Below are 24,099 nucleotides of genomic sequence, written 5' to 3'. Positions count from 1 at the left end.
AGATGGCCCACGACAAATGACCCAATTAGTCGTGCTTTTCATCCTTGAAGGGTTAATAGAAAAAAAAAAAACAAAAAACAAATACTCTTTAAAATACATAAATCTTAAATTTTTATCCTTTACTCTTTATTAATATCATTTAATCAAAGAATTAAATTAGTCAAAAAAGCAGTGGTGGAGCCACCTTAGGCCGAGTGGAGGCGGCCGCCCCCACTACCCCGAGGTGACCCCTTTAATATTACCCCAACTAAAATTTTATTTTAAATTTTTCACTTAGATTGCCCCTTCTGAATTTTTCTATTTATGATACATTTATGTGAAATGTTTTAAAAACATTTCAATTATATCTCAAATTTTTATTTTTCAATATCTCACATTTCAAACCTAAATTATTAAATAAATAACCAATGATACTATGACATATGTTCACAATTTGTGGATTGTAGACCTTGAAAAGTGAATTAACTTACTTAGAAAATTAATTTATTTAGACTAAAAAATATGAAAAAATCAAATCAAATAATAGGTGCATTATTATTTTAGTTTGAAATTTTGATCTCACTCCTACCCCGCTGAAAGAAGTTCTTGGCTCTGCCACTGTAAAAGGATATTTTACTCAAAAATAAGAACTAAAAATTTAGACTCATACACTTTTAAGAGTAAGTTCAATAATTTTATCAGGGTGTTGAATTAGGGAAATACCAATTGTCCAAAAATTTACATTTCAATAGTACCTTTGTGGAAAATAAATTTCAGTGGTATCACTGGTAGTATTTTTATATTTTGACACATTTTTTTAATTTAATGACTAAATTTTGTATAACTTCCTAAATTTAGCATTTTTTTAAATTTATTCCATGTAGGATTAGTTTTTATTTTATACCTTATATTTTGAAGGTATAAAAAAATCCTACATTATATTTCAAATTTATCACATTTATAAATTAACATTTCAAATTTATTTAAATTCTTAACTTTTAATATCAAAAGTTGATTTAGATTATGAAAAAGACCAAATGACCTTGACATTTTGGAATCTTCAAAATTTTTTCTTTTCTTTCTTTTTTTTCCTCATTCCTTCTAAGTTTTTCTTTAAGAACGTTTTAGTCTTTTCAGCAATTAAATTGACCGTTGAACGAGAAAAGTTAAAACTTCTCGTTAATTTAAAATCTAAAGGTATAAATAAGTTATTATTCAAATACAAGGTATGTTTTTCTGATAACCTCAAAATATAAGGTATAAAAATGAAAAGAAAAAACATCTATTTAAGAGAAGAACTAATTTTGTATTAGTTCAAAAGGACTAAAGTTAGTACAACTTTTAACATGGAGATTATTTTTTTAAAACTGAGAAAAAAGCTAATTAGTGACCTTTCATATAAATGAGTGGAGTAGAAATTACCCAATTCAACAACTTTAATCTAAAATTTAAGGAAGGACTATTCATGACCATTTGAAGCTAAATAAAACAACAACTATGAAGTACTTAGAAACATAAGCTACAAAAATCCTCCTGAGTCACTTTCCAGTCCCCAGAATGTGCCTTAAGCATATCATTTGCTCTTTCTTTTAAATACTTAGCACACTCCACTTGAGGCAAACCGAAAAGCCTAAAAACCGCTCCAAACTCGAGCATTTCCTTTAGAACCTGTTTGGTTCCTGAGAATATGAAAATCAAAGAAAACCTCAATATCCTCTTCGAAATGACGAAGATGCTCACTTTATGGCTTAGAAACTAAGCCCTCCCATCGGCACAAGAACACAAGTGGAACAAAATATTGAATACCAGCTCTGTCTTTTCCTTTCCGTGGAGTTCATCTCTAGCTCCACGAGCTCAAAATGACGTCGAATTCGACCATTAGAATCCTGTCATGACCATATGGAGATGCCTAAAGTATAATATGCAATGCTGCATTTAGTCCCTGGCTTTTGATATTAATATTTCTGTCGCACTTTTTAAAATTCCCATAATCTTGTTTAAGAGTTCGAGTTTTAGTCTCGCAACCTCGTTAGGTTACCTTTTTCGATGATCAATTTTAGTGTTGGAATTTCTTAGTGATCTAAACATGCTCTTAACAATCCTAAATAGCAATTCGATCAAATGTTGAATTAAAAGAAACATATCGAAGAGCACCTCCCGCCAGTGATGTTCTCAGTCAGTAAAGGAGAAATTTGATTAAGGTTATTCTAAACCTCACTCAATTTCTATTTGATGGTGTATTTTGGCAACTGAAAGAGACTGTAGGCTTAGGGGACCAAAACCGTGCATGCACTATCCCCTTTATACACTCTACCCATCACAAAGTGTTTCTTGGACGTGCACCAGACGTAGGCATCCAAGGGGTTGTGATTCTGAACGTGGTTAAGCACGTTTCTAATTGATGGAAGAATGTGGACCAAATTGATTTGTGCAAAATCTTCGCTTTGGTTACCGAAGTTAAAGGGAAAAAAATCCAACATTCTCCCACTTGGTCTATATATTCCATCATTCACCACAGTAAGAAATAAAATACATGAATCATGGTGATAGGTCCTCTACTGCATAATATTTTCTCAATAATAGCCCATATATTACAATGCATAATATTTCTCAATAATAGCATGTATAACTTAATGAATAAACCTTATGTTTATTCTAGGTCTAAACATTAATGATATTTCTCAACAAATAAATGAATGTGTACTAGGGCTGTAAGAAATCACCCCGAACCTGACGAACCCGGCCGAGCCGAGCCGAGCCTACTCAAAAATCACGGGTTTCCAATTTTTTATTTAATTTTTGATTTTAATTATGCCTAACCCGCATTGCGCGGGTAGGGGCGCGGGGTGGGGTTACATGAACCCGAGGTAACCCTACCCAGCCGAACATGTTCAAAGTAGGTAAAACAATGTCCAACACTTCAAATTCTTACTTTCATAAGTTTATGGACTTTATGCTTTTAAACTGTTAACTTATTTATGTTTTGGATTCACGGTTTGTGTAAAAAATGCTTGTATGCCATAGTTGTTGAATTAGGACATTCTTTATTTATATTGGAAGTGTTTGATTTCAAAGTGAGTGTTTTAATTGATCACCTTGCATTTAGACCACCTCTTGAAGGAAAGACATGTTATGTTTGATAATAATTTCTTCTGTAACAAGCACAGGTTAATTGACTAAAAAGTGATCATGTGGTCTTTGAGATCACTCTTATTTTATGCATATTGTGATAATTGGAAAGGTTCGGCCATACTTACATTTGGGGAGAAGATGCAAAGTATTTTCGGCCAGAAAGATGGCTCAATAATGGAGTTTTTCAACTACAATACCAGCCATACAAATCCAATATCACCACAGCCCATTAGAGTCCACCAAGCCTTTCACCCGAGTAACTCGAGTAACCCGAGGTCACCCGACAGGTTACGAGTTTGTAGGCTTATGAGGGTGTTGTGGCCTAAAGTTTTCTAAACCTGCACAGTGCGGCTCGGCTAAATTTTTCAACCCAACCCGAACCAACCCGGCTGAATTACACCCTTAACTATGAGTTATTAGTCTTTATATTTATTATGCCGCAATTTTGTTGCGTAATTATTTACAACAATAGTATTTGCATATATCATTTATTGCTCATTTACTACAATAGTATTTTATCATTTATTTGCATATAAGAGCCTCTTAGATTAAAATTGATGAAGTCATAAATTAAAATTGGTTTTCACCAACCCGAGTAACCCGATCCTACCCGAGATCACCCGAAAGGTTGAGGGTTTGTAGACTTAAGAGAGTGTCGCGGCCTAAAATTTTCTCAACCTGCACTGGTCGGGTAAGCTCAATTTTTCGGCTCAGCCCTACCCTACCCGGCCGATTTACACCCCTAATGTGTACACAAGTAAAATCACATATGATAAAACATCACAAGTAGAGTTTCATTAAAAATAACATCCGTTCTTACAACGAAAATCACACAAAGGAACCAAGTCCCATTCTATCTACATGATCCTTAAATTTCAATGGTGGCATGCCTTCAGTCAAAGGATCAACAATCATCAATTCAGTGCTAATGTGTTCAATAACCACTGTCTTATCCCTAATACGTTCTTTTATGGTTAGATACTAAATGTCGATGTGCTTGCTTCGACTACCACTTTTATTATTTTTAGCCATAAAAACAACAGTTGAATTGTCACAATATATCCTCAATGGCCTAGAAATCGAATCCATAATCCTAAGGCCAGAAATGAAACTTTTCATCCATACATCATGCGAGGTTGCCTCAAAACAAGATACAAACTCAACCTCCATAGTGGAAGTAGCAATGAATGTTTGCTTTGCGCTTCTCCAAGATACAGCTCCACCGGCTAGCATAAAAACATATCCTGAAGTTGATTTTAGCAAATTAATGTAGCCAATGTAGTTTGAATCAGAGTAGCCAATCACCTCCAAGTTTTTGGTTTGTCTATACATAAGCATGTAGTCTTTAGTCCCCTTAAGGTACCTCAATACCTTCTTTGCAGCTCTACAGTGGTCCACACCTGGATTAATTTGATATCTCCCTAACATCCCAACAACAAATGCAATGTCAGGTCTTGTGCAAACTTAAGCATACATCATGCTTTTAACAATATGAGAAGCTTAAGGAATGTTTTTCATTTATTTCTGTTCAAGATCATTCTTTGGGCACTGGTTCAAATTGACCTTGTCTCCCTTAACAATGGGAGCTATACTAGGTGAACAATCATTCATCTGAAATCTCTCTAAAACCTTATTGATATAGGTCTCTTAAGACAAATCCAGAGTACATCAAAATCTGTCTCTATGTATTTTACTGCCAATGACATACGACGCGTCACTCATATCGTTCATGCTAAAGTTTTCAGAGAGAAATTATTTGACTTCATATAGCAAAACCCTTATCATTGGTTACAAGTAAAATGTCATCCACATACAGAATAAGGAAACAAATCTTGCTCCCATTGACCTTTTGGTATATACATTGATCTATAATGTTCTCCACAAAACCAAATGTAGAGATAACATCATGAAACTTTAAATACCATTGACGGGAGGCTTGTTTCAATCCATATATGGATTTCCTGAGCTTGCACACCAAATGCGCACAACGACTAGAAGAGAATCCTTCTGGTTGTTTCACGTAAACCTCTTCTTCTAGTTCTCCATTGAGAAAGACTGTTTTTACATCCATTTGTTGCAACTCTAAGTCAAAAATGTGCAACTAATGCTAGAATGATACGAAGAGAATCTTTCTTAGATACAGGAGAAAAGGTCTCCTTGTAGTCAATTCTTTCCTTTTGAGTGAATCCCTTATCAACGAGTCTTGCTTTATATCTTTCAATGTTGCCCAATGAGTCTTTCTTCGTCTTATAGACCCATTTACATCCTATGGCTTTGACACCATCAGGAAACTTAATAAGATCCCAGACTCCATTAGTTGTCATAGAAGTCATCTCATCTTTCATGGCATCATACCAAAAATTTGATTGTTTGCAACTCATGGCTTGTGAAAACATTTTAGGATCATTTTCGGCTCCAATGTTGTCTTCAGACTCTTGTAGATACACAACATAATCACTACGTATCGCTAACTTCCTTACTCTAATAGATCTCCATAAAGTTGTATCAACATTTTCCTAAGGATCATGTTGTCCAACCGGTTGTTCAATAATTTTTGGCAATTCTTGAACATCTTGATCTACTGGATTGTTATCAGTAGTTTATGGAACTTCAACAATTGGTTGTCGAACACCTGTTTGAACTTGAGAGGTGTTGTGAATGATAATCAATCTGTCACTTGAAATGAAAGGTTGAGTATCAATATGATTCCTCTCAGAAACAATGTCCTGAAATCGACCAATCCCACTAATTAAGTTATTCTCAAGAAACTTTGCATTTCTTGATTCCACAATCCTAGTGTTGTGAGATGGATAGTAGAATTTGTATCCTTTAAACCTTTCAGTGTATCCGATAAAATACCCATTAATGGTCCTTGGGTCCATCTTCTTTTCATATTGGTTACAAACTTTTACTTCAGACGGGCATCTCCAAACGCGCACATGCCGTAAACTCAGTTTCCAACCCTTAAATAACTCAAAAGGCGTCCTTGGAACAACGTTGGTTGGAACTCGGTTCAATACATATGTTGCCGTTATAAGAGCTTCTATCCACAAGAATTCAGAAAGCTAAGAGTTGCTGCGCATACTCCGTATCATGTCCATTAAGGTTAAGTTTCTTCTTTCGGCCACACCATCCTGGTCTGAAAAACCAGGCATAGTGTATTGGGCAACTATCTCATTCTCTTGAAGAAACTTCACAAATGGACTAGGTGCTTGTCCATTCTTAGTGTATCTGCCATAGTATTCTCCACATCTATCTGGTCTCATGATTTTAATTTGCTTTCCACATTGTTTCTCCACTTTAGCCTTAAAGACCGGAAAGGCATCTAATGCTTCGTTTTTGTTATGATGCAAGTAGAGATACATGTATCGTGAGTAATCATCTATGAATGAGATGAAGTATTTTGTACCATGTGAGTCCATGTCTGGACTACAAATATCTGTATGTATGATCTCTAATATGTTTGTACTCCTTTTTGCACCTTTCTTGGACTTGTTGGTTTGCTTTCCCTTAATGCAGTCCACATAAGTTTTGAAATCAGTAAAATCAAGAGTACTAAGTATTCCATCATTCACTAATCTCTTAATCCTTTCAATGGAGATATGCCCTAGTCTCTGGTGCCATAACATAGAGGAATCCTCATTTATACCACATCTTTTAGTGCCAGTGTCAACATGCATAGCATTATAAGTGATATCATTTTGCAAGTTAATAAAGAAAAGACCATAAGATAATGTACCATTTCCAACAAGATTAGATTTATAAAACAAATTGAAAGATGTCTCATAAAAATGAAAGGAATAACCCAAAGGTACAAGTGTTGAAACTGAAATCAAATTCCTAGAGAAACTTGGAATATAAAATGTCTTTTCTAAATTCAAAATAAAACCACTACTTAAAACTAAACTGCATGTTCCAACAACCTCCACATGTGAGCGCTTCTTGTTCCCTGAATAAATGCACTGCTCACTTTCCACTGGCTTCCTTAGGTTTCGTATACCATGCAAGGTATTCGAAATATGGATTGTAGAACCAGAATCAATCCACCATGTGTTATAAATAACATCAACCATATTATAATCATAATAGAAAAATGAGATTGGTTTACCTTTCTTCTCAAGCCATTTCTAGAATTTAGTGCAACCCTGCTTCATATGCCATTTTTTCTTGTAGAAAAAGCACTTGGATTCCTTCTTAATTCCACCTTGGGACAGTATTTTACCTTTCCCTTTCTTTTAGCTTGGTTATGATCTTTTCCTTCTATTGCCATCAATGCACTCTCTCTTATTTCCATTGACAGTCTACCCTTCTCCTGAACACACATGGTCAGAAGTTCATTGATTGACCATTTATCCTTACGTGTGTTGTAGGATATCTTGAAGGGTCCATATTGATGTGGGAGAGTATTCAGAATATAGTGCACAAGGAAAGAGTTAGACATTTCAACCTCAAGTGTCTTCAATTAAGCCGCAATGTCCCTCATCTGCATGATGTGCCCACACACACTTTTCACAGTAGTGAGCTTCAGGGATGAAAACTTCATAATTAGGGTGCTAGCAAGTGCCTTATCTGAACACTCAAATTGTTCATGAAATGCTTTGACTTTGTCATGCTGATCGACGGAACCACGAATACCAGCAGAGATCTTGGTCTTTATGAACATCACACTAAGGTGATTGGATCGCTCCTAACATTCATAAAGAGCAATTTCTTCTGGAGTGCTGGTCGGAGTAATGATTGGTTCATCTTTCTTTATGGCATAATCAATGTCCATCCACCCCAAATGAAGAAGAACTATCTCCTTCCAAACCTATAGTTATCACCCCTCAGTTTAGGAATGTCAAATTTCATATCAGAGAAATTCGTAGGTTGCAAGACTGCATAAAAATAAAACATACATGCTTATAATTAAAATTTGAGACTTATAACTTATATCATGTTCTACCAATGTAAATCATGTTCTATGAATCTAGAGACGTAAAACTTGTCTGTGGGCCAAAGTTCTAATCCAATTATATCCATCTATAACCTTATGATAAAACTATCAAATTATGCTTTATTTCCTAATACCTGTTTGTAAATTAAGAAATTTAATTTGATATTCTATCCTAATTAATCATACAAATATAATAAAAATTCCTGTGGGATAAAATCTATTATATTACATATGATTAATTGCAACTAATGTCATAATGTAATCCTGAAATATTTAATATATAATTTTAAATAATTAAAGATGTTGTGGCTAGTCTCTAATTAATTAAAATTATATGGACTAATTAACATTAATAAATCATAATAAAGGTTCATATTTAACTACATGAAACTATATGCAATATTAACCTAAAATATTTGAATATTAATGTACCAATATTATTCAACCTAATATTGCATGTATAATTAAAATAATAAATTATACATGAAATAAATAATGTAAGCACATAATTATCCAAAATTAAATTCATTAAAAGCCATTAAAATCAATGAACCTTTCATTTAGATACCTAATTCATGAAAATTTCATAAAAATCATAAAATGGGCAAACATCTACAAAATACCCCTATATACTTAATTTCTGATTTTTTTTACCTTCATCAAATGGCAAGTCGTTTGGTGATATGTGGCAAAAGTCCATAAGAAATGATAAGTTTTCCAATGTTCTCAATGAAAAATGACACGTCATTTTTCTAAAATGAGAGCAGTTTTTCTTCATTCAAAATGACATGTCGTTTTATAAATCAAAAGGCAAAACGACATGTAGTTTCTTCTTAATGCTTACGCCTTTCTTTAACTAAAAATGACGTGTCATTTTCCTAGCCAAATGAAAATGACATGTCGTTTTGGCAGTGGCTTGCCCATGTCTTTGAGAGAAAATGACATGTCGTTTTATAAGCCAAAAGGCAAAACGACATGTAGTTTCTTCCTGTTGTTTCTGATTTTCTTTAACTAAAAACGAAGTGTCGTTTTCCTAGCCAAATGAAAATGACATGTCGTTTTGGCAGTTGCATGTGCATGTCTTCAACAGAAAATGACATGTAGTTTTATAAGCCAAAAGGCGAAATGAGATGTCATTTTTTTATTTTTTGCACTGTTGAATCGTCTTCAACCTCCAGCTGGGTCGTTTTCGACCCAGTTTCAACCCAAAATGAAACACCTTTTTTCTCTCGATTCTGACGACCAAAATTTATGTTTAAAACACAGAATTGATAGAAATTTGATTTCCTAATGATTCCTCATCTCAGTTTTCATCATAAACGTCTAAATCATAATCTCTAAAATTTTCTTCTTACGGTATTTTGATAGAACGAAGAAAAGAAAAAACAAGGCAGAGGCAAACTAAGGCTCTGATACCAAATGTTGAAATTTCTTAATGATCTAAACATGGTCTTAATAATCCTAAATAGCAATTAGATCAAATGCGGAATTAAAAGAAACAGAATGAAGAGCACTTCCCGCCATTGATGTTCTCGGTCAGTAAAGGAGAAATTCGGTTAAGGTTCTTCTAAATCTTACTCAATCTCTGTTTGATGGTGTATTTTGATAACTGAAAGAGACTATAGGCTTAGGAGACTAAAATTGTGTACACTTTGCACATTATAGAGTGTTTCTTGGACGTGCACCAGACGTGGACATCAAGGGGTCGTGATTCTGAAGGTGGTTAAGCATGTTTCTAATTGATGGAAGAATATGGACCACATTCGGTGCAAAATCTTCTGTTGGTTACCGAAGTTAAAGGGAAAAATCCAATATTCAGGACCAAAACTGCATGGATTTTGACTTGATTTTGATTCTCGAAGTTGGTGCCCCACGTTAGGGCATCCAAAATACGTTCGTTCTTGATAAGATTTTGGTCTGTTAATATCGAAGAAAAATTTACGTTGTTATTGATCAGAATTATGTTCTGAAGTATGCTCAAAGCCTATAAAAGCCCTTTTGTTTGGTTCCTCATAAAACAATATTTAACAACGAACGAGAAAACGGCCTTTGGAACACCTGTTTCGACCATGAACTTCTCATTTCTATCGCTCTCCGCAGCGAGAGTTTTCAACCGTTTGATGGCTTTTAGCTGATGATGATCACCCCGTAAGTCTTTGAGAAGCTTAAGGATTTGAGTTTTGTCCAATGGCAGCTTCGGCGTCGTAATCCTGTCGACGCCATTCGACAAATTCCCCGAGCACCAAGCCTCGTTCAGACGACGGAGAACGTGATTTGGGATCAAGTGATCATCGGAGTTTGATAATGGCAAGGGCTGTTTGGTGACGGGGCAAGTGGTGTTCTTGGAGGTAGATAGCCAATGCTCAATGCTCTTTTTGTCTTAGGTTATTCCGGTTATGCCGTTATGGCGACTACCGGATCTTTCATGGTTTTGAGGGAAATTGGGCGGATAAAAGAATACGGAACTTCAATATTTTCCATCAAGAAGAAAAGAAGCTTCAAGTTTAAGGTTTAAAACTTTAGAATATATGAAACGAAGGGATGTGGAATGAATAACTTATTAGTCATATATGTTGGATCCTTAATCCAACGTTAGGCTTATATGTGAATAATTATGTGTTGCGGGCTGTCATATAAGGTTAAGCCTAATTAAAAGTGATCTATTAAGGTTTAGGTATTTTGGACTTTATTGTATCTAATAGGGTGTGGGCCTTTAATGTGTAGAGACTTAAGGGTAATTTCTATTTTTATGATGGGCTAAAATAGAAATACCAAAAGATAACAGGGAAGTTATCAATATATGTCAGTTATGGTCCCCAGATCACATGTATCATTTCATTCATTCTGACATCCCATCATCAGAAAGAGTACAGAGAGAAAGTTAAAGGGTTCTCTAGGAAAACGTATTGATTTGGAAGACAAATTATACGACTCTAGAGAGAAATCAAGCAATATGGATTTAGGTACGCTTCCGCTTACAGATTTATTAATTCTTGATGATCTAACATGAATGTTCTTGGCTTTTGGGTGATGGTTTTCACTAAATCATTAATTTCTAACAAGTGGTGTCAAAGCCTTTTCATGTTGAATCATTGAGATTACGAATTATTTTTGTTTTAGATTGTTGTTTTCGGCCATAAGAGATTTTTGGTCAAATGAATTTTGGAATATATATAAAAATTCATATGTATTATGGATTTCTGTTAATAACCTCAGGAACAAATATAAATTTATATATATACAGTGGATTCGGTGAATTGTTTATAGTTTGGGTTCGTGTATATACATATATTGAAGATCATGGTTTAAGGAATTAAGTGTTGAGCCGGCGGCAACCTTTGCCGTCGTCGGAGTTGGCGACTTTCGGTTGTGGCCGTCGGGTCGCACCGGAGTAGGACAGGAATATGGCGGCTGTTTGGCTGCCTGGAAGGTCTGGGTTGCAATTGTCGTGACCCCTAGGGTTGCAGTGCATGGCCCCATGACTTAAAGCTTGGCTGCAGGCCAAGCCTGCAGTTTTATTATTAAAAAAAAAGGAATAGGCCTTCTGGCCATTATGGGAACCACGGGCCCAAATTGGGCTAGTGGCTTAAGTAAGCCTGCAGCCATATATAAAAAAAAAAAAAAGGAAAAGGGCCCCGCGCCTTTAAGAATAGAATGTGACCCACAAAGGAAAGGGTTACCACAAATAACCCTGCGGTATAAAGGGCAAGGCTGGTTTAGGATCCGGGTTGGGTTTACCCGACCTGGTCCAGCCTGACCCGGTCAACATTTGACCATTGACTTTGACCGGTCAATGTTGACCGTTGACTTTGACCAAATTTTTTTTTTTCTTAATTTTAATTTTTTTTGTGCAATTTTAAATTCAGATATTGGTATGATTTTATATATTTTGAGATGAATTAATTGAAGCAACATGTTACCAAAGTGACCTCTCTTGTGGAAATTAATTTGTTTTGGAATATAAACAGTTGTGTATATATAACTTATGTGAATATTGATCGGCCCAAAGGAAGGTCAATATTTAACAGAATTACATGTGCACCTATGGTAATAAACGCGTGATAATTATTCAGTTTTACATGTGAACAATAAATCGGCCCAAAGGAAGATTTATTGTTTGGCGTGTTCTTATTATCAGTGATTGATTACTACACCAAGATATCACGTACAAGTTAACATTTTGTCCAAAGATGAAATGTTAATGGAGTGCCCGGTAGCTTGAGATGGGGTTTACCTTTATTTTAATTTAATTTTTGTTTTGGGACTTATGTGAGCTTGTTTTGTTTGTTTGTTTGTTGTTCTCTGTTTAGCTATGACTCCTGCTAATATTATTGCCAACATCAACTCTATTCCTATGCTGAATGGCTCTAACTTTAAGTCATGACAAGAGAACCTGTTAATATTTCTCGGAGTCATGGATCTCGACCTTGCGTTAAGGGTTGATTCTCCTCCACCTCTTACGGATAAGAGTACCTCTGATGAAAAGAGGGATATGGAAAGGTGGGAGAAATCAAATCGCATATGTATGATGATCATGAAGAAAGCCATTCCGGAAGCATTCAGGGGCACAATGTCTGATAAGATTACTACGGCTAAAGAGTTCCTTGCGGACATTGAAAAAAGGTTTGTCAAGAACGAAAAAGCTAAAATAGGTACGCTCTTGACAAGTCTAATTTCAATGAGGTATAGGGGCAAAGGCAATATCAAGGAGTACATCCTAGAGATGTCTCATCTTGCTTCAAAGTTGAAAGCACTTAAGCTTGAACTCTCTAAGGACTTGCTGGTGCATCTGGTTTTGATAGCCCTTCCGGCACAGTTTAACCAATTTAAGGTGAGCTACAACTGTCAGAAAGAGACTTGGTCTTTGAATGAGCTCATATCACACTGTGTTCAGGAAAAGGAAAGGCTGAAGCAAGATAAGGCAGAAAGTGCTCACCTGGCCTCAACCTCTAAGGACAAGGCCAAGGGAAAGAAAAGGAAGAAGGAAGCTGCATATACAACACCTCAGAAGAAACAACAAAAGAAACCTGTTGAACCGGAAGGTACAGGTTGTTACTTCTGTGGAGTTGAAGGGCATATGAAGAAGCATTACACCAACTATCACGCATGGCGTGCTAAGATTCTGGTGCATCAGTGTGTCTATACAGGGTTGCTTGAGTTGCCGAAAGCCAAGTGATGGTGAAAGATAAATCTATGTGGGCGATGGCAAAAAGGTTCAAATTGAAGTAATAGGAAAATTTAGATTATTATTAAAAACTGGATTTTATTTGGATCTTGATGAGACATTTCTTGTACTGTCTTTTAGACGGAATTTGATTTCTATTTCTGATTTGGACAAATCTGGTTATTCTTGTTCATTTAGGAATGAAAAATTTAATTTGTTTCATGATTCAAAATTTATTGGTTCTGGTTCTTTGTCAGGTTATGATAATCTTTATTTAATTGATACAATTGCTTCATTTAATGAATCCCTGCAATTAAGTACACGAGGTATAAAGAGAAAATTAACCAGTGAGAATTCGCCTGCGTTATGGCACAAAAGATTAGGTCATATCTCCAGACGGAGAATAGAGAGACTTGTGTCAGACAAAATTCTAGACCCCTTAGATTTTACAGATTTTGATGTTTGTGTTAACTGTATAAAAGAGAAACAAACCAATAAAAGGAGATTTGAAACCAACAGGACTTTGGACGTCTTAGAACTTATACATACGGACATTTGTGGGCCATTCCCTATGGTTGCTTGGAATGGTCAACAATATTTTATAACGTTCATAGACGATTTTTCTAGATATGGCTACATATATCTCATTCATGAAAAGTCACAGTCACTGGATGTGTTAAAAAATTATAAGGCTAAAGTTGAGAACCAACTCAGCAAAAGAATCAAAAGTGTCAGATCTGACCGTGGTGGTGAATACTATGGTATATATGACGGTTCAGGTGAATAACGTCCAGGGTCGTTTGCTAAGTTCCTAGAGGAATGCAGTATCGTCCCACAATACACTATGCCGGGTTCACCCACTATGAATGGTGTTGCTGAAAGACGAAATAGGATGCTTAAGGACATGGTGAGGAGTATGATTTGTCATTCAACCTTACCAGAATCACTCTGGGGAGAAGCGCTTAAGACTGCAGCATATATCCTTAACAAGATTCCAACTAAAACGACTGCCAAAACCCCTTACGAGCTTTGGACGGGCAAGAAGCCCAGTTTAAAGCATTTGCATGTTTGGGGATGTCCAGCTGAGACAAAGCCTTATAGGCCTAATGAAAAGAAACTGGACTCAAGGACGGTGAGTTGCTATTTTATTGGATACTCTGAAAGATCGAGGGGGTACAAGTTTTATGATCCCATGACTAAGTCGATTTTTGAGTCGGGAAATGCCCGGTTCTTTGAGGATGTCGAGTTTACCGGGGGAGATACAGTTAGGGACTTTGTCTTCGAAGAGGAATATGTTGATATTCCCACATGTGCTATTGACATTGATCAGGATCTCATTTCTGACCTTGTTCAAGACACAACAAATCAAGACAATGTCAGAGAACCTCCCATACAAGACGTTGTTCCAGAAGAACAAACTCTACCACCTCAAGAACCTATGCCATTAAGGAGGTCCACTAGAGAAAGGAGAAGTGCGGTGCCAGATGACTACATTGTATTTCTCCAAGAACATGAGGTAGATATTGGAGTGATGGAAGATGATCCGATCAACTTCCGTCAAGCCACAGACATGCTTGACTACCACAGACAGGAGACCGCCATTACTACTTGAACTATCTTTTAGTAACACAGGCTCGGCTAGGTGATTACCGTGATAAAAGGAAAAGAGCTTGATATCAACTTTTGGCGGATTGCTTACTACTAGGTTGGATCGGATGTCAACCTGTGGAGGCTCCATTTGTTACTATGGGACAAATTTCTCCTTTTGTTTTCGTCTTGTTATTTGCCATGACGCCCATTCCGGGACAAGTTGGAAGAGGAATTCCTGATTCTTACAAAGAACCGACTCCTAATAAACACTGATTCTTTTTTTTTTTATGTCCATCCCTTTGATTTGACAGGGAAAATTTGAAAAAAAAAAACAATATGCCTTTCACCTGTGTTTGTGTTTTCTTAATCAATGTTACCAAATGGCCGCAATTAATGAATGCAAATAACAAATTGCGAAAATATGTAAGCAGATAACTCCGAAAATCAAAAGTCTCCCATTTAACTATTCACGAACTAATTTTTCAAAGGATTTCCTTTTCCCTCGATAACAATCTATCATTTGGAGAAGAATAATGATATGAATAACCTATCAAGAAGAAAAGTAGAAGACAATATGATAAAATAATGTCTATAGCGAATTAAAATATTTAAATAGAAAATTGAAAATTTTTTGGAGTGAAAGTTCGGTTAAAAAAAATTTAAATTGTAGTTAAAAAAAAAATCAAAATAGTATTTTATTAATAGAAATTTTTTTTTTTTTTTTTTTGGTATCTTATAACAAAATTCTTCCCATTTAAAACTTAAAAAGAAAATAGAGAGAGATGAAAAAACCCCTAGTTCTTCTCTTCCCCGCGTACGCCCAGTCAACATGGAGGGAACTTTCTATTTAAGCATTTTTCACTCGTATTCGTGTGTTTTTTCTTTCCCACCCTTTCATTCACTTTCCCGGAAAGTGCCGATCAATAAAATCCACAGCCACCTCTCTTCCTACCTCACCAATATCCTTTGACTAGTTAACGACGACCCCGTCTCTGTTACCGGTCTTGACCGCTACAAATTTTCTTATCTCCCAAACACCACTTTCCCTCTCTCTCTCTCTCTGTCTCTGCTTCTCTCCTTCTCTCCTCATCAAAACCCCCCAACAACTCTCCAATCTCCATTAATTTCTCATTCAATTATTCTCTCTCGATCCAACCGTCGAATTAATCGATTCTGGTGTTTTCCTTCGTTTTCTTCTTCTTCGAATTTCCGCCATGAACGACTTGTTCTCCCGCTCGTTCTCCAGGTTCCGGAACGAGGACGCCTCGCCGGACCACCACGTGATCGAGATGTCCTCCGCCTCCTCGGCGGCGGTTGCCACCGGAGGAGTCAACCTCGACAAGTTTTTTGAAGATGTGGAGTCGGTCAAGGACGAGCTCAAGGAACTGGAGAGGCTCCACGAGAATCTCAACGCGTCTCACCAGCAGAGCAAGACTCTCCACAACGCCAAAGCGATCAAGGATCTCCGATCGCGCATGGACGCCGACGTCAGCCTCGCGCTGAAGAAGGCGAAGCTGATCAAGGTCCGCCTCGAGGCTCTCGACCGCTCCAACGCCGCCAACCGGAGCTTGCCTGGCTGCGGACCAGGGTCCTCCTCCGACCGGACTCGCACCTCCGTCGTCAACGGCCTCAGGAAGAAGCTCAAGGACTCCATGGAGAGCTTCAACTCTCTCCGCCAACAGATCTCGTCGGAATACAGAGACACCGTCCAGCGGCGGTACTTCACCGTCACCGGCGAGAATCCCGACGAGAAAACCATCGACCTCCTCATCTCCACAGGTAACGAACAACAACAAGACTAATAAGTTTTCATCTGGATCGGAGTTTAAAATCATCCTACGTTTATGAAAAATTTCCTCTGGTTCGAGAAATCTCATTTACAGAGCTCAAAATTTATCGAAATTCAAGAAAATTCACCTCTAAGATTACTCATAGAGCTCAATATTTATCAATGTTCAAGGAAATTTTCCTCAAATTTTATTGAAAATTTAAGCAAGTTTTCTTCTAATTTGAGGAATCGATTAATCATAGAGCTCAAATTTCCTCGAAAACTCAAGGAAATTTATTCTGGTTTGAGGAACGGATTCCTCATACAGCTCAAAGTTCATCGAAACTAAAAAATTTTCCTCTCGTTCGAGGAATCAATTCCTCATAGAGCTCGAAATTTATCAAAATTCAAGGAAAATTTCCACTGGTTTGAACTCATAGATCTCAAAATTATCGAATTTCAAGGAAAATTTCCTCCGTTTCCAGAAATCTCATGAACAAAGCTCAAAATTTATCCAATTTCAAGAAATTTTGTTGAATCGTTGCTTTTGGTTTCGATCGATCAGGAGAGAGCGAGACGTTCTTGCAGAAGGCGATCCAAGAGCAAGGAAGAGGGAGAGTTCTTGACACGATAAAGGAGATTCAAGAGCGGCACGACGCGGTGAAGGAGATGGAGAAGAATCTCAAGGAGCTTCACCAGGTGTTCCTGGACATGGCGGTTCTGGTCGAGGCGCAGGGAGAGCAGCTCGACGACATCGAGAGCCACGTGGCGAGGGCCAATTCGTTCGTCAGGTCAGGCGCAGATCGGCTCCAGGGTGCCCGCGCGTACCAGAAGAACACCCGCAAGTGGACCTGCTACGCCATCATCTTGTTGCTGATCATCGCCTTGGTCGTCATTCTCAGCTTGAAGCCGTGGGATTGGGGCGGAAGTGGAAATTCTGGGAGTTCTGGGAATTCCGGGAACATGACTGCTCAAAGTGAACCCCCTCCACCGTAATTATTAAGTAAATAAATAATTAATTATTGTTCCTTAGCCTGCTTATTCTTTTTTTCTTTTTTGCTTGAATTATTTTCCACTTTCTTTTTCTTTTTGTAATTATTTATTAGAGTTTTGTTTGGCTCGGTTTTTATCTCATTATTACGCTGGTGGTTACTTGTGTAGTCGATATTGACTCGTTCCTTGTATACTCATTTTTCTTTGAGGGAATTTGATTGATTTTCAACATTATTTTTGTTGTGTTTCAGTTTCTTCTCGGTGCTTGTTTTTTGTATTGTTTTTGGGGTCCTTATCAACTTGTTAGAAAAATGGTTTCCAAGTTCAATTGAAAGAATAGATAAAATTATTTTAGTATCATGTGTTATAGTAAAACGTACTTTTAATATTTTATGTATTTGATAATATTAAAATGGTATCTCGACGTTTTTAAAAATATATTCTTAGTACTTTAAAATTAAATTTTGAGATGTAAAATGACCATAGTATCATTTTATTTAATTAAACAAAAACTATCAAATCTAAAAAAAAAATCATGAAATTATTTATTTATTTTTTATTTCATTGTTTTCTTTTAAATATTATAATGTTGTACAATATTTTCATATATATTTTTTAAAATACTTATTTCTATTTAATTAATAAGAATGATAGTTTAGTTATATGTACTAAAAATTAGTTTCAGAGTACCAAGAAGATGTTTTTAAAAATAGTCAATGTACCATTTTAATATTATGAAAAACACAGTACTAAGAGCATATTTTGCTATAATACATGATATTCAAATGATTTTATCTGGAAAAAGAATGTTATAATATCATATAGGTTAATCCTACAAATAGTCTAGGAGGTTTATCCTCAATCTCACTTTGGTCCGTGACTTTTAAAGCGTCCCACAAGTGGTCTTTGAGGTTTTACTATGTTTTCAGTCTTTCCATTAACTATGAGTTAAATATTTGATGGAATATGTGTAAATTAAAGACCAAAATTCAAACAATAAAAATTTAAGGTCTGTTTTAAAGGTATATTCAAACCATAATTCTTGATTCTAACATTTAAAATTCAAATTTTTGTGAGGTGAAAACACTATAACAGAATTAATGATTTGACTTTGAGTACATGAAATAAACGGGCCCTTAGGGACTGTCTCTATAAATTAATTTTTGTTTTTTGTACTATGTTAGTCCTTAAACTTTATATGTTTCTAATTTTAGTCCCAAATTTCTGAAGATTTCGTCAAATATTAACACTTAACTAATAGAAGGACCAAAATTGAAACAGAGTAAAACCTAAAGACCAATTGTTGGATATTTTAAAAGTTAGGGACAAAAATGGGATTGTGGGTAAAATTTAGGAACCATTAATAGGATTAACCCTATCATATAACTTCATTTCATTGCATACCAAGCTTTGGTCTAAGACTAAGGCCCGTTCACTACGCATATTTGAATTGTGTGATTTTGAACTTTTGGGTTTGAACATATATGTGAGTTTTCCGTAGTTTGAACTTGCGTTTAGTAGTGTAAAGTCTAAACATGGAATAAAATTTGAACTAATATTTGATTATATCATTAAAACTATGGGTTTTTAAAAATGTGAGTGAAAATAGTTGGTATGAACTTTTGACTTAGTTTTGTGAACAGTGTTTTGGGCTAAAACAAACAACTTTGGGGGGAGAGGGTGAAGGGAGGAGAGGGGTAAAGTTTCATAAAACCTTTAATTTTGGGTTGAAGTGAACCCAAAACCCAAAACTAATATACAACCAAACAAGGGTTTGGATTTCTTTTTGGGTTCAAACCTCATGAGAACCCTCAAACCAAACAGGCACTAAATCCTACATTAATTTGAGGTAAAAATAAAAAAAAAGAAAAATATTAGGGAAGTTGTGTTCTGGATATTTTCATATTTCAAGTTTACTTCAAATTTAAATTCAGAATCAAATGGCATTCAACAGCTTAAAATTGAGTTGGATGTCATCTGATGAGATAATTTAAAAGACCTACATTAAATAACCAAACAAATTATAAAAATCTTCTTTTGATACACCATAAAATCTTTTTTTTTTCTTGCAACTATAAGCTAGAGTTAGTGGAGAAGAAAAAGGGCAAAGTAATAATAAAATAGGAAAGTTTCTCTTGTAAGTCTAGTTTATTAGTAGTGTTAATTTTTAACTGTTGGATCATATTAAAATCACATCATAAGAGTGAGAAATAGACTTTTAAAATATTTTGAAAGTAAATAGCATGTCTTAAAATATTTAAAGTAAGTATCTCATAAATATATTAAAAAGAAAATTTATTTTAGTGATATATATTAAAAATAAATTTAATCTTTTTGAAGTAAAATAAAATTTATTTTAGTGATAAATAAATTATATTTTAGTACATATGCTATTTTACTTTGAGTATTTTAAAACATCTTATTTACTTCAAACAAGTTTAAAAACAATGTTTTTTTTTTTTTTTTGGCTAAGGAAGTTTAAAAACAAGTTATTCACTGTAATTTCTAAAGAAAAAAACAATACAGAGAGTGAGATAATTGCTGCTCGTAACAGAGGCAAACGACAAAGGTCAAGGAAGTGTTACACGGGCGGATGGGTATTGGGCTGGGGCCCATGTAGATATTGCTCTGGATGTCATTTCATCCCTTTCTTGTTGGAACAAACGACAATCGTTTCCCAGCAAAACTTGGTAGATTGCAGAGTTCTCATTCTCAGTCACTCTACATTCTCTCTTCTCTCTGTCTCTCTCTCTCTCAGCTCGAACATGGGGACAACAATTCGCATGATTGGTAAGAAAGACGAAACTCATAATCTTTTCAACGTTAATTCCTTCTCACGCTGAAACTGACATATATCTCTCTCTCTCTCTCTCTCTATCTGAAAACAGACATAGCAGTGAACTTCACAGGTCAGGCATTTCATCGAACACTTCGTCCTCCATTTCACTTTCAACAAAATCTTCCTCTTTTCTCTCTCTCTCACTGCAAAATTTCGCGCAAACAGATGGGATGTTCAAAGGGATTTACCACGGGAAGCATTGCCACGTGTCCGACATCGCCATCGTTCTGAGCAGGGCTTGGAGCGCCGGCGTTGATCGCATTATTGTATTTCATCATATATATACATATACATAATTTTCCTTCTAATTGAGTATAAGAATTGATTAATTAGGATTTGATTTATTTGATTAGAGCTAGAGTTTAGTTTAGCTCTCGGATGAGGTTTTAGGTTTGTGGATGCAGGTTACTGGTGGGTCACTCGAAGAATCAAAGGAGGCTCTCGCCATAGCTGAAACTGATGGTTCTCCTCCCCCCTCTCTTTATTCCAATTATTCTGATTGAATTGTGTATAGAATCGGTTTTGTGAAGCTGAAATGAGATTTTTTTTTCAATTGGGAATTTTGTTGCAGGAAGGCTTTTTTGCACGGTTGGTGTGCATCCCACAAGATGCAAGGTTTTCCGTCCCTGGAATTATAGTTTCCTTTATTTATTAATTTTTTTTTGGGATTTTTGGTGCTATTTTTGCCTAAAGGCTCGAACTTTTTAAGAAGAACAGATTGGTCTCTATTTTTTTGGCCAATTTGTCAGTGAATATAATATTTGTGATAGACGTATAGTTTTAGCTTTTAGCCCTGAAATTGATCATAGAATTATGAAATTCAATGGAAGTAGTTTCACTTGATAACTTGAAATTCTACAAAAATAATCACATGAAGTGCAAAATGTTGTAATTTTTAAGGGTTAAAATTTTACAAAAAACCAATCACATGAGGTGCAAAATGTTCAAAGGGTTCTGAAGGTATTGAAGCGAACATTTTGCACTTTTATGTAATTGTTTCCGGAAAATTTTAAGCTATATCGCCAATGGACACATGGTTACTCCCATTAAACATAGAAACGTTGTTGTCGATTCTATGGCTGTAAAAAAAAAAAAAAAAAAAAAAAAAAAAAAAAAAAAATTTTCAACCAAAAGTTGCAAAAAAAAAAAAAAAAAAACTTCAAACACCTGTGGGAAAAAAAAAAAAAAAAAAACTTCAAACACCTGTGGGAAAAAAAAAAAAAAAAAAACTTCAAACACCTGTGGGAAAAAAAAAAAAAAAAAAACTTCAAACACCTGTGGGAAAAAAAAAAAAAAAAAAACTTCAAACACCTGTGGGAAAAAAAAAAAAAAAAAAACTTCAAACACCTGTGGGAAAAAAAAAAAAAAAAAAATCTTCATGCACTAGTTGGACCAAAAAAAAAGGAAAAAACTGTCACAATGTGAATAGTTTGGGGAACAGTGCCAAAAACCTTTGTTTTAAGAAAAAAGAAACAATTTCTTAATTTCTGGTAATGTTTCAATGTATATACTACATCCAATGTGGGTTTAGTTAGCGTTGCGTGTATTCATGCCTTCTTTTGATTTTTTTTTTCCCCTAGGAATTTGAAGAGAGTGGGGATCCGGAGAAGCATTTTCAAGCTCTTTTGTCGTTAGCACAAGAGGGAATAGAGAAAGGGAAGGTATGGATTATCACTTTGACCACCAAGGAAGAATGATCATACTCTTTTGGGATTTTTAGTAATTTGGCTTGTGGAGGGAATTTTTGAGATATGGATATGATGATTCGATTTATGTGCGTTTTATGTTTTCCTTGAATGCGTCCATAAGGTGGTTGCAATCGGTGAATGTGGATTGGACTATGATAGGCTTCACTTTTGCCCTGCAGAGATTCAAAAGAAGTACGTTTATTCACCGTCCATAAGAACAAATTATATGTTTTCCATTCAGATAAATGAATTCTACATATTGTTTAATCATGTGACACAGAGATCTTAATGCCTGCATGTGAAAACTAGGTACTTTGAGAAGCAGTTTGAATTAGCATATGCTACAAAGCTGCCCATGTTTCTACATATGCGTGCAGCCGCTTATGATTTCTGTGAAATCGTCGAGAGAAACAAGGACAGGTGAGCTTGGTGGAAACAACAAATTATAGAATTGAAGTCTAAATATGTTAGATGCGTGTCTCTCTTGATAATTTTATGAGTAAATATTTCAAATATCTCTATAACTCTTAGTATAATTTTATTTTATTTTTTCTTTCTTTGTTTTTCTGTAGGTTCACTGCTGGGGTGACCCATTCATTTACTGATACTGCAGAAGACAGTGACAAACTTCTTTCCTTTAAGAATATGTATATAGGTACATTTTTTAGGAGTCTCTTATTTGTTATTTAATTATACCTCTAATTAGAAATCACTATCTGTAATGTGCTTAAGGTCCCAGATGAATATTTCACTTTTCTTTCTATCCCATTTTGGACGAAGCAGGTGTAAATGGTTGCTCTTTGAAGACAAGCGAGAATCTTGATGTTGTGAGGGACATTCCTATAGAGAGAATGATGATTGAGACAGATTCTCCGTATTGTGAAATTAAGAATACTCATGCCGGGATTAAGTTTGTTAAGTCTGTATGGCCCTCTAAAAAGAAGGAAAAGTATGATCAAGAAAGCATTGTTAAAGGCCGTAATGAACCTTGTTTAGTTTGGTGAGTGGAGATTCTTTGTGCTCAGCGCAGATCCTTTCATTTGGAAATGAGAATTCTAGGATAGAACATCTGTTTATAAAAATCCGTTCACGGTTAAGATTTTACATTTTTGTTGATGTTCTTGCCCAATGTCTTATCTTTCCTGTTACAGCTTTCATTATTTGATCTGTTGCTTATTTATCTCTCGATATGCTTACATTTGACAATAAATCTCGCTTAATCTTGGGATGTACTGCATGACAACTATTTATACCCTTAACAGGTGCTTGTTGGCATAATCCTTTGAGACGTTATCATTTTATTTGTAATTTCAATATTACTTCTTTACATAATATGGCTACGGCTTTCAGGCAAGTTCTTGAAGTTGTGGCTGGTTGTAAAGGTATCAGTGACATAGAGCAGCTGAGCAGGACAATATACCACAATACTTGCAGGTATTTCTATCAGAACTTTTCCAGATTTCATTAAAACTAACATGCCAGAGGCAGAGAATAGTCCTCAGCAGCAGTCTAAAATCACTCGAAGCCTCGTCCTTACTAGGTTTAGCAGTATATATTTTACCACGAAATCAAATCTTATGTTATCTATTGTAGAATCTTTATCAGTTATGACCATAGTGTTTCTGTTCATATCATTTTTTGACGACCCGAACTTTGCTTCATGTAATTATGTTGTTGTGCAGGGTTTTCTTCCCTCAGGATCTTGATTCTGCAGCAGATGCCCTTCTTTCCAGTGGCCATGGTCCTTAGTAAACTAGGTCCAACAGTCTGAAATATTCAATTACCCATTTTCCCAAAATACTCCTCTCCCCCCTTGTTTTTGTTGAGGACGCATTGTGTTGAGTCGCACATTTTTGTACTTCATTTACCAACTGACTCTATTTTTGTAATTTTGGAAATTGAGAACTCTCAATATTACAAGTTCAATTGTTAAAGATACCAATAATTCTCTGTCTCATGTTTTGACGCAAATTGAACTCTTGTTTTGAGAGTGAAAGATCCAGAAGAAAA

General features: G+C 35.5%; 3 protein-coding genes across 3 annotated transcripts; all 3 read left to right on the top strand.

The window, feature by feature from the left end:
• The first annotated feature begins 12,461 nt into the window (after positions 1–12,461).
• Positions 12,462–13,223, top strand: LOC112093693. The gene has a single exon (XM_024172645.1). It carries the CDS (start codon positions 12,462–12,464, stop codon positions 13,221–13,223), a length of 762 nt encoding a protein of 253 aa, XP_024028413.1.
• A 2,427-nt stretch (positions 13,224–15,650) lies between these two features.
• On the top strand, positions 15,651–17,620 carry LOC21399941 (syntaxin-121). The gene is made up of 2 exons (XM_010108685.2): positions 15,651–16,580; positions 17,135–17,620. Exons 1-2 carry the CDS (start codon positions 16,016–16,018, stop codon positions 17,563–17,565), a joined length of 996 nt encoding a protein of 331 aa, XP_010106987.1. The 5' UTR covers positions 15,651–16,015; the 3' UTR covers positions 17,566–17,620.
• A 2,503-nt stretch (positions 17,621–20,123) lies between these two features.
• On the top strand, positions 20,124–24,046 carry LOC21399940 (putative deoxyribonuclease TATDN1). The gene is made up of 12 exons (XM_010108684.2): positions 20,124–20,352; positions 20,451–20,471; positions 20,567–20,667; positions 20,806–20,863; positions 20,973–21,016; positions 21,982–22,062; positions 22,211–22,281; positions 22,399–22,509; positions 22,662–22,744; positions 22,873–23,089; positions 23,440–23,523; positions 23,772–24,046. Exons 1-12 carry the CDS (start codon positions 20,328–20,330, stop codon positions 23,836–23,838), a joined length of 963 nt encoding a protein of 320 aa, XP_010106986.2. The 5' UTR covers positions 20,124–20,327; the 3' UTR covers positions 23,839–24,046.
• The last annotated feature ends 53 nt before the right edge of the window (positions 24,047–24,099 follow it).

This window comes from Morus notabilis, unplaced genomic scaffold (assembly GCF_000414095.1).
Source record: "Morus notabilis unplaced genomic scaffold, ASM41409v2 Scaffold758, whole genome shotgun sequence".
Lineage (NCBI taxonomy): Eukaryota > Viridiplantae > Streptophyta > Magnoliopsida > Rosales > Moraceae > Morus > Morus notabilis.
This window is presented reverse-complemented; position numbering and strand designations above follow the sequence as displayed.

Excerpts from the sequence above, each read along its gene's own strand:
- LOC112093693 (XM_024172645.1), top strand. The coding sequence starts at position 12,462 with ATGGATCTCGACCTTGCGTTAAGGGTTGATTCTCCTCCACCTCTTACG.
- LOC21399941 (XM_010108685.2), top strand. The coding sequence starts at position 16,016 with ATGAACGACTTGTTCTCCCGCTCGTTCTCCAGGTTCCGGAACGAGGAC. Across the intron at positions 16,581-17,134 it reads CGACCTCCTCATCTCCACAG|GAGAGAGCGAGACGTTCTTG; the intron begins GTAACGAACAAC and ends TCGATCGATCAG.
- LOC21399940 (XM_010108684.2), top strand. The coding sequence starts at position 20,328 with ATGGGGACAACAATTCGCATGATTG. Across the intron at positions 20,472-20,566 it reads CATAGCAGTGAACTTCACAG|ATGGGATGTTCAAAGGGATT; the intron begins GTCAGGCATTTC and ends TCGCGCAAACAG. Across the intron at positions 22,063-22,210 it reads AGGGAATAGAGAAAGGGAAG|GTGGTTGCAATCGGTGAATG; the intron begins GTATGGATTATC and ends TGCGTCCATAAG.